Source organism: Hyaena hyaena, unplaced genomic scaffold (assembly GCF_003009895.1).
Source record: "Hyaena hyaena isolate Hyena2069 unplaced genomic scaffold, ASM300989v1 scaffold_645, whole genome shotgun sequence".
NCBI classification, from domain to species: Eukaryota; Metazoa; Chordata; class Mammalia; order Carnivora; family Hyaenidae; genus Hyaena; species Hyaena hyaena.
Genome location: NW_024081272.1, coordinates 894505 through 912966, shown reverse-complemented (window position 1 = coordinate 912966; position 18462 = coordinate 894505). Strand labels below are relative to the sequence as shown.

Here is an 18462-nt window from a genome sequence, read left to right as displayed (position 1 = left end):
TATTCAGAGTCCAAGAAAGAAACTTTCCTTGCTCCACCCAATTTCCTGTGTGTACCTCCACTTAGCACACCTGGTCTGTGTGCCCTGGGTTACAGCTGCTCTAAGGAACATGGACCTTGTCCAGATCATGGAGGACCAACAGCTGAGGATCTCTTCATCTACCAAACACACCATAGTACCATTTTTACTCTACTGAGGCTATCCATGGTGGTGGGGCCCCTCTGAGGGGCTGTCCTTTTAGGGTCTCAAGTGGGAGTGGGTCATAAGCTCCTTCTGTTCTGATTACTGACCCAAGCTCCATTAACCTTTTCTCCCACCGCAGGTCCAACTACTCCCAGAAGGAGCTGGGATCAGGTCCCTTCAGACATTTTAGCTTTCTTGCTCTCCTCTCACTCTGTCTCTGATTCCTCTCTCTCAGCCCAGGAAGTCTCTTCTTTGATTTTCCAGCCTGGGGGATGAAGAACTGCCCGTGAGTCTTAGAGTGTATTGTTCTCCAGTCTGTGGTTACTTTTTATAAAGCCTAACTCTGATCCTCCAATCTGGTTCAAACTTTGGAACCAAGCCCTCTTTGAATTCAAACAAAGCCATTTCTATGTTAAAGGCTTGGCTCATACAAATCCAAAATGCTGTGATTTCAGACTCTTTTGCCAGGTATGAATTTAAAAACCCATTCAGCCCTTCAATTAAATTATTTGAATTATTTTTTTTTGTAGGTAGTATTTGCCCTCATCAAACAATCAATGCCATTATCCAACCAGTGGAGAAGTGTAGAATGATTTTTGAAGACAAGTCCAAGGTTAAAATCTCCAAATACTATCTCAGTACACCTTTATAGACATTGTTATACTTTGAAACTATCACTAATTGTATAGTTTTGTTTTGATCCTTTCTACTTCTTCGAGAATGACAACATGACTTTTAAAATACTTGATGAATCACTTTTTTAATAACATGTCTTGCAAAGCCACTATAGAAAGAGGGTGTTAAAGAGAGTCGTGGTTTAAAGGCTTTATCAAAATTTCTGGACTTAGAGATTTCCTTATCACATTTGGGTTATTCTGATTTACTTAAGATCTCTTTATAATCTGGTAGTAAAGAGAATTCCCTACTTAAACTGGGAGATCATTTTTATAGGAAAGACATGGATTGATTGGATTAAAATTTGTTTTGGTACATTTATGAGAAAACAGAATAAATTTAAGACTTATTTACCAGCCTGTCTCTTTGAATCTCCACTTTGGTCATAATGTTTAGTTACTCCTTGAGAAGAAGATTTGAAGAAGAAATATCTGTTTTTCTTCAAAGGGGTCTTTAAGTAAGCTATATAACCCTTTGTACTGAAAACCATATAATAAATCTCTGACCTAAATCCCCTAAATCTCCTGACCCTAGATATTCTCCATTTAGTATCTGTGACTGGTGTTGATTTCTGCAAGGGGCATAACCTAATAATGATGAAGCGATACTGTGTTTTTAAAGTACTTTTGAAAGAATCTTTTCATCCTATAAAGTTAATGAGGAAATAATGTATTTATCGAAGTCTTGCAAATATCTTTGTTTGCAGTATTCCATAGTTAAATTTATCTCCTTAGACTATAGCTCAACAACATTCTTAAACAATGAAGCATTTGAAATTCTAAGTATATATTTTTTAAGTTTTTACTTATTTATTTAGAATGCATGTGCATGCATTAGTGAGTCAGGGGCAGAGAGGGAGGAAGAGAGAGAGAATCCCAAGCAGGATCCACTTGGTCAGCACAGAGCCTGATGTGAGGCTCAGTCCCATGAACTGTGAGATCATGACCTGAGCCAAAATCAAGAGTTGGACACTTAACCGACTAAGCCACCCAGGCACCCTGAATTTCTATGTATGTAAATAGCCATTTACTGCAAAGATATCCAGGCAATTTAGAAAGAGTAGATACATCAACTGAAAGATATCCTTCTACTTCCCTTCTTTGGGTTCTAATATCTTCACAGAATTCTCTTACCCGGGAATCTCTTTATCTTTCATTAAAGAGTTAGCTCCTGTATGAGAAATGTTCTTAAAGAGGTCAATCTATTTCCTTTTGAAAGGAAACAGGGTTATTTTACCTATAGTGTATTTAGTTAAATTAAAGTTCCACTCTCAAAATTATCCACCGAAAAGAGTCTAATTTATTACTAACTGCATAGTATATCTCTCTCCTCAAAGTAATATTAGTCCATAGTTTTAAAATATTGTATAATTATTAAAGACATATAAGAAAAATAAAAATCCTCTGCCCTGTTTCATCTTGTTCTTCTCCTTGGATGTAACTACTTAATTCTTTTAGTCTTCTTCTAACATTTACTTTCATATTTCCAAATAGCATGCAAACTTTGCTATTTATTCATGGGTTATAGAGATTATCTAAATTATCCAGCATTATGGTAGAAAAAGAATTACACCCCCTCACTCTCTCCCAATCTATCCTTTCAATACAGTGTTTTCAGAAATTCTAGTTAAATCCATTGTTAGTATTTTACATTATTGGCTGTGACACTGTGATATACACATGCACACACACATATGATATATATATATATATTTACACATTTTTTCATATCTGTTTCAAGCAATATGAATGAGTAGTGCTTGTTGGTTGGTAGTCTTCACTCTGGGACAATCAAATGGCCAGTTGCCTTTTTCTGTGACACAGACATCTTTTCCTGAGGCTATCCATCCTTCCATCTCCTGCCAGTGTTTATAAAACTGGTTTTTGTTATACTGAAACTCAGTAGGGGAAAGAGAAGGATGTTTTGTCTTTAAGTGTGCAGAATATTACTTTTCTTTGTTTTAAATACCGTCTCATACTCATTTTGCTATATTCTTGATGTCCTCAAGTCCAGAGCCCATGATCTCGTTTCTTCAAAGCAACCCTTCTGTTGTAAATGTTGGGGAGGGTGGGGCCTAAATATTTGAAGTGTGGATGGCAACCTGGGATTCTGACTGTTACTTATAGAGAGTTTCATCAATCCCTCTGCTTTTGTTCCTTACACACACACACACACACACACACACACACACACACACTCACACTCACACTCACTCAAATACACACATACACACCTCATCCTCTGCCTTCTGAGGTACTTGGCACTTCTAATTTCTGAGCATTTCCCAGGCTTCTATGGAAATGGGGAGTGAATCAGCTCACGTCCCATCAATAGCTCCCTCTAGAGGTACTACTTCCTCTTAAAATTCTAAGTCAGCTGATTGCACTAAACATGTCACCAAATGGGGGGAAGTAGGAATTTGTCTTCAAATAAGCAATAAGTGAAGCATCAGCTGTGTTGGGTTCTTTGCAAAAATGTGATTAGAAATCATACTTTGCATTTAACCAGAATTTATATTCTAATATAAGAGTTCTAAGAGAGGAGTTCTCTCTATCCTCTGTTAGTTAGGTATGACATGTTATTTTTTAAACAGCAGTAAGTCTTGATAGATGAGAAAGGAACTTTGAAGAAGCACTTGCCGAACGCCCTAAGAGCAAATGACCTCACACTATGGGTGAGGTCAAGGAACCTTGACTTTAACCTTTGAAACATTCTAGTAACTCCAGGAACATGTGAGAGCTGAACTCTGTTTTAGGAGAAAATTGAGGTAGTAAAAGATTTCAGGCCAGGATTAACTCTGATGATCTAATTCTATCCTTAGCTAGGAGGTGTTAGAGATGCCTGGACTGGACACCGGGGATGCAAATAGTAAGTATGAACAATCAATCTATATTTTCTCTGTGCTCCTTGACTTCCTAGTGAATTGCCAGTAGGCACATATAGTTTATATTTGTGTAGTTACCAGATAGAACTGGGGAACAGGAATCTATTATTAATATGGCTTCCAGGATTGTTACATGTTTACTTCCATTCATATATGAAGATAACATGCTCAGGACATATAGCTTTTTAATTTTGCAGAGCATGAAGTTAATCATCAAAGCAATGTATTCCTTGCGTGTTTTTTTCATGATCGCTCATTTTTATAAATAATGGTATTATCCAGAACAAAATAATGAGCTATAAAAGATTATTAAGTCTTGATCATTTCCTTTTATCTGAAGACAATCTTAAAGCTCCATATAATAAGTAAATCCTCCTCTTTAAATCCTAAAAAGGTTGGGGGTATGTTAGATAATGAGTGACCCTTTTCTGGGAAAACACTAAATAGAGCCTTAAAACAGTAAAAGCAATCTGATGTAATCATTTATTGGAAGAATAAAATTCTAATATAGTTAAAAGAAAGCTCCAATTTTGAGGTGAAAAGTGGATGACCCCAGCAGTTGAGTTTACTGAGGTGACAATGTCATATTTATCACAGCTCATAGTGGGCATGGTCTTTCCAATAATGGGGCTCCCTGGAAGATTTACAAACAACTTGAGTACAAAAGGCAAACACTCTAACAGAGGCCTTGAAAAGAAGAGTGCTGCATTTTCTTTTGTGTGACCTACAGCAATTACACAGGATTTTTGAGTCTTAGTTGCCTAATCTGTAAAATGGGAAGCCTACCTCACAGTGGTGTTGTAAAGGTTAAAAGAGTAAAGTGTTTAGATGCATGTCTAGCATAGTGTAAATGTTAGCAATTATCACTTCACACATAAGGAAACAGATAAATGCTTTAAAAAGAAAAAAAGGCAAAATTAGCTAAAAGCCACACAGCCAGGTCCTCTCCCTCTGGTTCTAAATTGCATTTCAGTTCAGGAAATTCCAGGATTGCATCAGCCTAAAGAGATAACTGCCTGTCATCTCATACCGTTTGCCAGCATGTGATGCTCTTTGTACGTTAGTCCGCTATTCTAATGTGGGTCATGCGTGTGAGCTACACTTACTTTTGCAGATGGAATAAAATGTTTCATCAAGATACAGGAACTGCCTTTTCTCCCATTTTCTCACCTCTAACCTGAAAATCATGTGGGATTTACTTTCTAAGTTCAACTCTACAGTTAACTCCAAATTATCCATGCTAGTAGAGGGAAAGAAAGACAGAAGGTTCTGAAGGATAATTGCCTTACAAATCCCTCATAATTTATGACTTTTGTGTTTAAGAGTTATATTTGAGAATTGATGTCTATATGTTTTAGAAAAAAACTTCAAGCAAACTAAATCTTGCTGGAAAACTGATCTCAAAGAAGCCAGAAAATTTATCCCATTCTCCATTCCAGAACTCAGTTTTCCTCTTCTGAGCTAGGATGCACCGTAGCATCTAAATGAGGGAAACCTAAATGGTCTTTCACTGTTTGGTTTACCCAATTCCTGGGAATGAGGAAGATGTTTCATCATTCCTGACAGCTGAAACTAATTGTGAAAAGGGCCTCAATCTTTTTATCATTCTAGAAGATTGGATATGATAGAAAGAACTAACAAAGAAAATAATGAATCATCTGGGACTTTAAATAGGCTTTTTAAAAAAATGCACAAAGAGTATAGTTTATGCAATATGTAGAAATCAGCTCTTTGGCAGACTAGCCCTATATAAACTAGTTGATAAATGAGTCAAAAAAAAAAAAAAGGAGAGAGGAAAGAAAGAAAGAATAAGACTTTAAATCAATGGTATATAAAATACACACACACACACACACACCACATACATATATGCAGATTCATTGAGTTGTAATTTTTTAAAGTAAGCTGCACACCCAACATGGGGCTCTAACTCATGACCCCAGAGATCAAGATTTGCATGCTCTACTGACTGAGCCAGCCAGGTGAGCCAGCCAGCCAGTGAATTATAGTTTTTTAAAAGAACTCTACTGTGTGGTAAAACTTTGAATTATGATTTTCAGTAAATTCCATCCCAACTTTATATTTAAGTTCTACATGTAAGGGAGGGCAAAGTTTAACTCGACAACCTCAAGGGTGCAAACATTTTTAATGTTGAACTTAGATTAGAAATGCTTACCTGAACATGCAGTTTCTAAAACAGAAGATGATATATTCCTTATGAATTTGTATGTCCCACTTCATTATCTCTTTCTCCAGAGCATAAATTCATGGAAGACGGTTCCATAATGAGTTAGCTAGTTAAATCAGTCCTTTGACTTGAGGTTAGATGACTATATTTCCTCTAAGTACATACTTTGTTGTTGTCAGCCACAAAATTCTGGATTCGGGTGGAACTTTCTTTTCACATTTAGAAGCCATCCCAGGGCTAGTTTTTCATTTTTTTCCCTCTGTATTTTCAGCCTAAACTGCCTTTTTGTTCTTTGAAAAATAGAGATATTTGATCAATTAATAGTTGACAAGGGAGCCAAGAGAACTCAATGGGTCTCCTCAATAAATGGTGCCAGGAAAACTGGATAACCTCATGCAGACGAATGAAGTTGTACCCCTATCTTATAGAACTCACAAAAATAACTCAAAATAGATTTAAGATTTATGTAAGACTTGAAACTGTCAAATTCCTAGAAGGAAAAGTAGGGGAAATCCTCCTGACATTGCTTTTGGCAAAAGATTTTTGGCTATGACACCAAAAGTACAAACAACAAAAGCAAAAACAAACAAGTGAGACTATCAAACTAAAAAGCCTCTACGTAGAAAAAGAAATAATCAGCAAAATAAAAAGGCAACCTACAGAGTGATAGGAAATATTTTCAAACCATCTATCTGATAAGGTGTTAATATCCAAAATACATAATGAGCTTATACAATCAATAGGAAAAAAACCAAATAATCCCATTTCTAAAAATGGGCAAGGGACTTAAGTAGAACATTTTCCCAAAGAAAATATATAAATGGTCAAAAAGTATGTGAAAAGATGCTCAGTATCACTGTGCAAAGTACATCAGGGAAATGCAAATCAAAATCACAGTGAACTATAACCTGACACCTGTTAGAATGGCTATCTCAAAAAGAGAAGACACAAGTGTTGGTGAGGCTGTGGAGAAAAGGGGGACCCTTATGCACTCTCAGTGGGAATGTAAATTGGCATAGCCACTATGGAAAACAGTACAGAGTTTCCTAAAAAAAAAAAAAAAAAAAAAAAAGTACAGCTATCATATGATGAAACAATCCCATTCCTGGGCATATATCCAGAGGAAATGAAAACACTGTCATAAAGAGATATATGAGCCCCTAGGTTCATTGCAGCATTATTCACAATAGCCATCCATGAAAACAACCTATAACTGTCCATCAATAGATGGATGGATAAAGAAAATGTGAGACATGATAGATAGATAGATAGATAGATAGATAGATAGATAGATAGATATAGATAGATAGATAGATTCAACCACAAAAAAAAAAAAAAAGAAGAAGAAGCAAATCTTGCCTCTTGTTATGACACAGAAAAACCTTCAGGCTAAATGGAATACGTTAGAGAAAAACAAGTACTGTATGTTCTCATTTATATGCAGAATCTGAAAAGGCAAACTCATAGAAAAAGAGAGTAGAATGCTGGTTGCCAGGGGCTGGAGTGGTGGGGGTGGGGGTGGGGGGAAAATGTGATGTTGGTCAAAGGGTACAAACTATCAGCTATAAGATGAGTAAGTTCTGGGGATTTCATGTACATGACAGTGAATATAATTAACAACATTCTATTAAATACTTGAAAGACCTTAAGTGACAACTCCACACACACAAAATGATAATTATGTGAAGAGATGGAGGTGTTAACTAACCTTATTATGGTAATAATTTTGTAATATATACATGTATCAAATAATCATAGTGTACACCTTAAACTTACCTATGTTATATGGCAACAATATCTCAAAAAGCTGGAAAACAAATCCAAACCAAAATGGAGATAGTTTTATTTTAAAACAAAAAGATAACTATGGTTGAAAAACACTATGGAGTACTCCACTCCTCAGTGATAACTTTGTGTGTATGTTTGAATTTTAAGGAATATATAATTTGTTAATAAGTTTAATCATAGTCTACATATAAGGAAACTAATTTTTTCACCTGCAATGTATCATGTCCATCTTTCCTTTAGGACTGATACAAAACCCTCAAGTGGTTGTAAGGGTTAGGTGACTCTGAAACCTGACTTTGAAATCAGAATTACCTGGGACGCTTTTAAAGATATAAATAATGGGCCTCACTTTAGACCAAATAGAATCTCTGAAGGTGGGTCCTCAAATCATGATTTAAAAAAAAAATACTCCTTGTGATTGAAATGTACAGCCAAGGTTGACAATCACTGGTCAATCTTATTAAAAACCACAGGGAAGGGCACCTGTCTAGCTCAGTCAGTTAAGTGACTTTGGCTTAGGGCATGATCTCATGATTGGTGAGTTGGAGCCCTGCATTGAACTCTGCACTGACAGTGTGGAGCCTGCTGGGGATTCTCTCTCTCCCTCTCTCTCTGTCCCTGCTTCTCTCTTTCTCTCTCAAAATAAATAAATAAACTTAAAAAAAAAAAGAAAACAGGAAAAGGGGTGCCTGAGTGGCTGTCAGTTTAGCATCTGATTCTTGATTTTGGTTCAGATCATGATCTTGCAGTCATGGTGCGAGATACACTATAGTGTGTCATAGATACATGGAGCCCCAACTATCTATGATTCTCTCTCTCTCTGTGTCCCTCTGCCCCTACCTTTTTTGCTCTATTGCTCACTCTCTCTCTCTCCCTCCCCCTCCTCCCCCGCCCGCACACGCACCAAAAGCAAAACAAAACAAAAACACACAAAAACAAATGAAGAGGAGAAACGGACCCATAGACACAAAGAACAAACTTGCCAAAGTGGAGCAGGGGATGGGGGATGGGCAGAATGGGCAAAGAGGAGTAAGAAATACAGGCTTTCAGCTACGAAATGAATAAATCACTAGGATGAAAGGTACAGCATAGGAATACTGTCAATGGTATTGTAATTTTGACAGCGTAATTTTAATTTTAATGGTGACAAATGGTAGTAGCTACATTTGTGGAGAGCATAACATAATATACAGAGCTGCATAACATAATAGATAGATTCAAATCACTCTGTTGTATACCTGAAATTAACGTACCATTGTGTGTCAACTATACTTCAATAAAAACAAAATAAAAACAAATCTCCATAGCATTATACACATAATGTATTAACCCTCCTCTATGGATGGACACATAGAAGATTTTGAATTTTTTCTACTCTATGCAGTGCTGCAATTAGCATTGTTTTATATACATTTTGCCTATTTGTCCTTTAGGATAAATTCCTAAATGTGGACTATGCACATTTAAAACATTAATACATGTTGCCAGATACCTTTCCAAAAACATTGTACCAAAGTACTATCCCACCAATTTTGCCCACCGTGGGAAATACTGGTATTGTTAATCTTTGTCAATATGATCAATTGAAAACATTGCTTTAATTTTAATTTCTTTGACTTAAAGTCAAAGAAATTAAATTCTTAGTACAGTTGAGAAACTTGTTTATGAGCCAGTATTCTGTCTTCTAAATTTACTTTAAACAGTAAAGTACCCACTAAAGTGAAAGTTCTAAGTGGATCATTTACTTAGCAAGTGGAAGCTGGGGAGAACAGTTCTCCAAAGAATTGTGTGATTGTAGAGTCGAAAGGGGCCTTAGAGATCCTCTAATTTAATATTGAATAGTCCTATCCAAAAAGCGGTGAAAACTGAATGCTGCTAACACTAGAGAACTAAACTAAATGATACTGAGTTAAGGAAGAGAAGTGGCCAATGGGGAGAAAATCTAAACTGGATAGAAATGAAGATGAAAACAATGTTGAGGAAAGATTACAGAGAACAGAGAGAAATAGGCTGGTACTATTCTATGGTAGTTCTAGGTGAGTCTTAACAAAAATGAAGTTGGTAGGTACACTGGTAAGGGTTCTGGGTACAAGGGGCCATAGATGGGAGACTAGCTTCTCTAGGTAGGGATAGATTGGACCCTGTTGCTGACCCTGCTGCCAGCAACAAATGTTCTAGAAGCTATTTCCAGACAAACCAATGTTGATGTCCTAAGAAGAAATCAAGAAAGCACATCCCCTAACAGACACTAAGTACTCATGTTCTCAGATGTGGGAGGTACACAATTTTCAAAAATGGAATCCAACCAAACTGCTAGACTGACAGTTTTCAGTACAATTATATTTGAGGCCAGAGAAAGGAGTTCACCTCATAGCTCCTCAGATGGTTAGAACTGATTAAACCAAAGAAGCTTGGCATATAGCCTGACTTTTTTTTTTAATAGTTTATTGTCAAGTTGGTTTCCATGTAACACTCAGTGCTCATTCCAACAAGTGCCCTCCTCCATGCCCATCACCCCCCTTCCCCTCTCTCCCACTCCCATCAGACCTCAGTTTGTTCTCAGCATTCAAGAGTCTCTCATGGTTTGCCTCCCTCCCTCTCCCCAACTATTTTCCCCTTCTTCTCCCCCATGGTCCTCTGTTAAGTTCCTCCTAATCCACCTATAAGTGAAAACATATGGTATCTGTCCTTCTCTGCCTGACTTATTTCACTTAGCACAACACCCTCAAGTTCCATCCATGTTGCTATACATGGCCAGATTTCATTGTTTCTCATTGCCATGTAGTATTCCATGGTATAGATAAACCACATCTTCTTGATCCATTCATCAGTTGATGGACACTTAGGCTCTTTCCATGCTTTAGCTATTGTTGAGAGTGCTGCTATGAACATTGGAGTACATGTGCCCCTATGCATCAGCATTTCTGTATCCCTTGGGTAAATTCCTAGCAGTGCTATTGCTGGGTCATAGGGGAGTTCTATTGTTAATTTTTTGAGGAACCTCCATACTGTTTTCCAGAGGGGCTGCACCAGTCTACATTCCCACCAAAGGTGGAGGAGGGTGCCTCTTTCTCCACATCCTCGCAAGCATCTAGAGTCTCCTGATTTGTTCATTTTAGCCACTCTGGCTGCTGTGAGGTGGTATCTCAGTGCGGTCTTGATTTGTATTTCCCTATGATGAGGGACGCTGAGCATCGTCTCATGTGCCTGTTGGCCATCTGCATGTCCTCTTTGGAGAAGTGTCTGTTCATATCTTCTGCCCATTGCTTCACTGGATTGTTTGTTTTTCGGGTGTGGAGTTTGGTGAGTTCCTTAAGATTTTGGATACTAGCCCTTTATCTGATATGTCATTTGCAACTATCTTTTCCCATTCTGTCAGTTGCCTATTAGTTTTATGGATTGTTTCCTTTGCCATGCAGAAGCTTTTAATCTGGATGAGGTCCCAATAGTTGATTTTTGCTCTTGATTCCCTTGCCTTTGGGGATGTGTCAGGTAAGACATTGCTGTGGTTGGGGTCAAGGAGGTTGTTTCCTGCTTTCTCCTCTAAGGTTTTTATGGTTTCCTGTCTCACATTCAGCTCCTTTATCCATTTTGAGTTTATTTTTGTGTATGGTGTGAGAAAATGATCTAGTTTCATTCTTCTGCATGTTGCTGTCCAGTTCTCCCAGCACCATCTGTTAAAGAGGCTGTCTTTTCTCCTTTCTTAAAGATTCTTTATCATAATCAGTGTGGTGAAAGTTCTAGACTTTGATGTGTGTTTGAAGCTGCTTGCTTCAGCTCATGGGCTAGACAGGCCTCCTTGCTCCTGAACTTTAATAATATAGACATTCCCGAAACAATGCTGGATTGATTACATGATGAGTCTAACATTCTTCTTGTTCTTTGCCACTGACAGAGAATTGGGTGCTTCCACTAAGGGAAAAATAGTTGTGCGAGGCTTCAAGGACAGAGCTATAAAACCACAGTTCTTCAGTGAGATGGTTAACATCCCAGGGGGCTTATGTCTTTTAGATTCATCTGCCCCACCCAACCATAGTGAAACTAGCAACATTAAGAATGGGGCAACCCCACAATACCCAGGTGATCCTGGGGGAGAGGGATGGCAATGGGGCTTCTATTCTGACCTCTGACAGGTGGCAAGGCTTTGCAGTTCACCTCTGAGCCCTGCTGTAGGCCTCTAGTGATGAAGTGGGAGCCAGAGATAAGAGTACGTGTAGGGAACATGGTTCAGTTTACCTGCCACTTTTGGTCAATCCTGGGAGTGATCTTGAACACCACTGATGTTGAATCTGGGCTGCTGAGATTAATGCTCTCTAGCCAGAGACTAGCAGGAATGCCCCTGCAGCGGAACAGTTGGGTTTATTACTCCTACCAAGGGTGAAGGAGACAGCATACCATGCTGTGTGTCTCAGTAACCACAGGTGTTTGAAAAGACTTACTATAGGATTTGAGCTCTTGTTAGCTAATTTTAGGGACAATGGGAGTTTGCTCTGGATTGGAGGCTGTCAGGAAGCAGGACCTATCCTGTGATTAGGTATCTTAATGAATCTTCTCTAGAAGAAGGAAGACTAAATAAAGTAAAGCTAAAGCTGTCATTGATAAGGATGCAGCAGTCTTCCCTCTTAGCCAAGACATGTTTGGTTGGTCCCTTCTGTCATTTGGAAAATGTTGGTGGTCTTGTGTATGTACAGACATGATTATAGAATGGTCTTGTTTCCATCTTGACCCATCCTGGTCAGAGTAGCCTTGTGTGATGTGGTTGTTCTGTGGAATTATTTATGTTCAGCAGAGGAATGCCAAGGCCTAGCTCAACATAAGGCCAGCTCCTGAATATCAGGGGCTTCACATCTCTTCCTCACAGTCAGTATGCAGTGAGGAGTGGAGTTCTTAAAGACCACATGGGCAATATAAGAACAGGACTGTGTCTGGAAGGAGTGCCAGAGTGCTGAGTAGTGGGGAGCGGTGGCAGGAAGCCACAGACAGGCTGGAGCCTGCCCTGAAGAGTTGGACAAGCTGGTTGGGAACATAGGAAGCACATTTCCATGGTGAACTTGAGCCAGTATAAGATTTCACACAATCCAAGAAGGCACAAGAAATGAAGACTCTGAGAACCAGGAGGAAATATGGAACAAATGAATCCTTCGGCATATATACTAAGGATTGGGCCTTTAGTAGACATACCTGGGAATAATTAATTCAGTTGGTTCCAAGACAGGAACTTGGGACTTTTGATCTGATCTCTCTATATGGTGGGAAGTGTAGATTACAAGCCCCTGAATGCTTCAACAATATACTTTTTATTACTCGACCAGTCTCAAAGTGTTCACCTCTACTACCCAGCACATTAATTGTGAACTAAATATATCACTCAGACCAGAAAATAAAACTGTTTGGTAGTGTGTAGAGTAGGGGGCAGGGTCATCAGATTTAGGAAGATACTAGAAATACACACACACACACACACACACACACACACACACACAGTATGTGTGTATCCAGTTACAATTTGTATTTCAGGTAAATAACGAATGTGCAATACTTGAGAATAGTTACACTGAAATAAAGCATTTGTTGTTTATCTGAAACGCAAATTTAACTGTCCTATAATTTATCTGGTAACGCCAACCGTGAAGGTTTGAACCACAAAACAGGTTAGCTTAGAGGAGAGTTAGCATTAGCCTGAATGAAAATGAGCTTTTAAAAAATATTAGTAAAAAGAATTAACATGAAATCCTAGAGGTAACATAAAAAATAGGACAAGGATGTTTTGACAAGGATGTGGAGCAATAGGAACTCTCATTCATCACTGGTAGAAATGCAAAATTGAAGATAGTTTGGCAATTTCTTACAAAACTAAACATATTCATCATTGGATCCAGCAGTTGTGCTCCTTGGTGCTTACTCAAAGAAAAGGAAAACTCTGTCCACAAAACAAAAACAAAAACATGTACATGAATGTTTGTCGCAGCTTTGTTCGTAATTGCCAAAACTTGGAAACAACCAAGATGTCTTTCAGCAGGTGAATGGATAAATAAACTGTGGTACATCCAGACAATGGAATATTGTTTGCTGTTAAAAAGAAATGAGCTATAAAGCCATGGAAACACATGGAGGAAACTTAAATGTGTATTACTGAGTGAATGAAGCCAATCTGAAAAGGCTACATCCTGAGTGATTCCAACTATAGGACATTCTGGCAAATGCAAAATTGTGGAAACAGTAAAAAGATCACTAGTTGCTAGTGGTTAAGGAGAAGGGAGGGATGAATAGGCAGAACACAGAGGATTTTTAGGGCAATGAAACTATTCTGTATGATACTATAATGGTGGCTACGTCATGATACACTTGTCCAAACTCATTGAATGTACCAGCAAGAATGGACCCTAATGTAAACTATGGGCTTTGCCTGATAACGATGCATCAATGTAGGTTTGTCAATTGTAACCAATGTTCCACTGTAATGGGGGAGATTGATAATGGGGAAGTCTCTGCACCTTCTGCTCAATTTTGCTTTGAACCTGAAACTACTCTAAAAAATAAAGTATATTAAAATAAACAGAAAAAGAAGGAACTTAGTATAAATCCATGGGCTAAATCCAGCCTCTTTAGGTCCAGGGATAATCAGAGTAACAACAAGAATAAAAGTTTTTTTTATATCTTTATTTTATTTCGAGAAATAGAGACAGAGAGTGATTGGGGGAGGGACAGAGAGAGAGGGAGACACAGAATCGGAAGACAGGCTCCAGGCTCTGAGCTAGCCGTCAGCACAGAGACTGACACAGGGCTCGAACCCATGAACCGTGAGATCATGACCTGAGCCAAAGTCAGACACTCAACCGACTGAGCTGCCCAGGTACCCCAAGAATAAAAAATTTATCAGTAATAAGGACAACAAGTAACATTTTATTCAGAACTTACCGGATGCCAGGTTCTAGACAAAGCATCCTTAATGTAGTAACTCTTTGTAAGGTATTAACTAGCAGCTTACTACAGAGAGAAGTATAGAGAAAATCAAGAAAACATTCACATTTTTAGTAAATAAATAATGCAGATTAAAATAACATGTATTTCCTTACACTTAATGATTTAACGAAAGTAAATAGAATACTAAAACCTTATTTTGAGGGAGATATGACAAAACAGGCATTGGTAACTGTAAGAAATATAGCTCCCCAAATCACAAATGAAATATTGATAAACTGAATCTGACAATGAGGGGAGATGGAGGCAGATTTTGAGGCAAATATAAATAAAACAATAGTTCATTCATTTAATAATTACCGAATGATTCCTGTGTGCAGGCACTATTATAAGCCCCGGGGATATAACAGGGACAAAACAGGCAAACATCTCTGCCATCATGAAGATAATATTCTAATGGGGGAGAAACACAATAAACAATAAGCAGATACACAGTATGTCAGATGGCAATTACTGCTGTGGAGATGATGAAGGGAAGGAGGTAAAGGAATAAAGGAGCATGATCACAATTTTCCATAATATCAGAAACATCTCACTCAGAAGGTGTTGTCTGGGCAAAAACCTGAGACCTGAGGGGATATACATGCATATAGACAGATCTATATGTAGGCATCTATGTGTAGACATGTATATATGTAGACCACTACTAATATACATGTATATAAGAATATTGATGTATAGTATATATACATCTATTAGTGTATATGTATATATTACTATATGTAGTATATATGTATATGTAGTATGTATATATTAGTAAATATAGTATATATGTATATGTTAGTGTATATAGTGTGTATGTTGACATAGATATATATGTACACATCTGTGAGAGGGAATTTCCCTCATGTATATATGTATATATTAATATATGTATATGTGTATATATTAGTATATGTAGTATATATGTATATATTGGTATATGTTGTGTGTATGTATATATTAGTATATGTAGTATGTATGTAGACATAGATATATATGTACACATCTGTGGGATAGAATTTCCCAGGCATAGGTAGAGGAATCAGTGCAAAGACCCTGAGGTGGGAGTGTGCCTTGTGTGCTCAAGGAACAGGAGACCAGTGGGGCTACTTTGGAGGACATAGGAGCGGGGGGAGGGGGGAAAGTAGCAGGAGATGTGGGCCATCAAAAAGGCTATAGTCCTAATGGCAAGGAAGATGGGAAGTCTTCTGAAGTCTTGGACAGAGAGGGGCATAATCTGACTTGCATTTCAAAAGGATTATTGCAGTTGCAAGTTGAACATCAACTACAGAGAGGCAAATGTGGCGGCAGAGAGAATAATGGTTCAGTGATTCAATGGTTCAGTGATTTGATCCAGGCAACAAATGATGATGACTTTAATTCAGATGGCAGAGATAATTAGAAACGGTCAGATTAAGGATATACTTTGTTTTTTTTGTTTTTTTTTTTTTTATGTTTCAGTGACACTTTTCCTTGCTTTAATGTTTTTTGTCTTTTTCTGCTTTTGAAATGAGCTCTCAATTACAAAATATCAAACTACACTCAAAAATGCCAGCCACTGGCACACTATGGAGAAGCTCACAAGTAAGGACAGACAGCAGCGGCAGGTGGCAAGAGGAGGGAAGTGATCGAAGCAGTGGTTACAAATGTTCACAGGGAGCTAAAACTATCCAACAGGTTGTGCCCTAAGGTTAGCACAGGTTAGACTAGTCACTACCTAGGTGGGTGGCCTCAGTGTGTTTGGGTTCAGATTCTACACGGCAATACAATTTCTTCCAGTTAAGAGTTCCTGACTTGCACCAATCACAGGATGGCCGGAGGGCACCGGACCAGTCTGTTAGTTTTTCAAAATGCTGTCGTAGACCTGATAGATGTACTGAGAGACTTCAGGAGCTCTACACTTCAGCGACAGCGTATAATTTGGGTTTCCTGGCTGGTTACGTAGCTCAGCCAAAATCCAAATGCCATTAGTGAGCTTCAAGGATTGGTACAGCATGTCCTGCCCTTCCACATTCCTTTTGGCAATAGTATAAACATTGTTGTTTTGCAATTTGCTGGAAACAGTGTCAGCATTTAAATGACATTCCTTAATCTGAAACTGAAGTTCATTTTCATTGGGAATATCCTTCCATGTTGCGAGGAAGACCTGGCGTTCCATTTTGCCGTCTTCTACAAAAAGCACATTGAGTGGGATGAGGCAGCTGAAGTAGAAGACATCAATATTGTTTTTCACAGCCACCTGTAGGTTGTTCAGAGGTTCCATCTTCATGACTGGGCCCAAGGTGTTGAGAGGCAGGGAGACATCAATGCTCTGGTTTGGCATCAGTGGTGTATGGATGGCCAGAGGAGTGCTGGGGATGACACCAAAGCTGTTCTTGTTAAACTGGATTGCAAAATCTGTCATGTGCTGCAGAGCTTTATTGGTGAAGTTCATTTCCATATAGATGTGTCCTTGGCGGTGAGTAAATGTTCCGGAAATCTCCAACCCTTTAGCTTTTACTGCAGGCAGCCAGACAGCTTTAGGAGCCACATATCCACCAGGTGCCATGCCTATCCCTGTGGAGAGTTCAAATAGGTCGTTCAAACCACTGCTGACCACAGCAGGAGTAGGTGAAGGAGCGAAGGTTGCAGGCACTGATGATGGGATGAAGGACTGTCCCACCAGACTATCTAGACCTCCTCCCAAGAGATCCACTGCACCCATCTGCATGGAGGACACCTGTGGCACATTGACTGGGGGACCAAGGTCAAGGTTTAAAAGGTCTCCTAGAAGGTCACCTTGAGAGGGGATAACCTGAGGCTGCTCCAGGTTGGTGGCAGTGGTGGTGCCAACAGGGCTGTCACCTGCATCAGTGCTCCCATGATGTATTGGCAAGTGTTTGCGATGGATTCCATGACTTCCTTCCACAAAAGCATTGGGAGGTTTATGGTATACCGAGGCCAAAGACCCAATGTGGCATATTAGCTCATCCAGCAGAGTTGGCTCAATAAGATCTGTCTCCTCCGAGATCAGTGGCTTCTCAGACAAGACTACTTCTTTGGCTGTGACAGGGTCCGTTGAGAGAAGGCGCCAATAAATATAGCCCCGGTCTCGAAGGTCAGGATTATCAGAATCCTATGTTGCCAAACTCAAGACTTGCTGTACCAGCTCCTGTGTTTCGGATGGTTTCTTGAGAAACAGCTTCACTATGGCAGTAAGCAGAGTGAGCTGCACCTGGATGCTTTCATCATGAAAACCCTCCAGGAAGCTCTCCAGTAACTCATCTGCATTGTCAATTCTCTCAGCATATTCTCCCACAATCCAAATCATAGCTGCTCGAGCATCTGGTTCATCCAGCGAGTCTAAGTTCTCACACAGAGTGGCAATGATGCTTTCATACTTGTTGGGGTATTTCCGAAAGATGTCCCTGATGACAACAATTGCCTCTTGGACCACATAATTTACTTTGGTCTGGATGAGATCAAGCAATGTGCTCACACAGCGCTCTGCAGATTGCTCCACTTTGATGGCACACCGCCCAATGGCCCGTACAGCTTTGCGAACAAAGTCAACATCCACCTCTGTGGCATATTCCTTTAATTCTGCCAGAACCTGAGCAATGTTGGCTTGGGAGGCCAAACGAATCATGATGTCCAATTTCTCTAGTTTAACATAGATGGGATCATTGTACTTCACAAAGAAGACTTTGATTTCCTGCTTCAAGATTTCAGGCCTTTTCTGGACAATGAGATTGATATTCCTCAGGGCGACGTACTGCACCTCTGGCTCCCCAGACAGCAA

At 39.0% G+C, this 18462-nt stretch overlaps 1 protein-coding gene across 1 annotated transcript in view; it reads right to left on the bottom strand.

Annotated features, from left to right (window-relative positions):
* Positions 1-16142: 16142 nt before the first annotated feature.
* LOC120219720 (AP-2 complex subunit beta-like) overlaps positions 16143-18462 on the bottom strand; it is a 3256-nt gene continuing 936 nt past the window's right edge. The window contains 1 exon segment of the mRNA XM_039216580.1: positions 16143-18462. This exon segment is cut by the window's right edge and continues 69 nt beyond it. Coding sequence (XP_039072511.1) covers positions 16519-18462 — 1944 coding nt within the window. The 3' untranslated portion in view covers positions 16143-16518.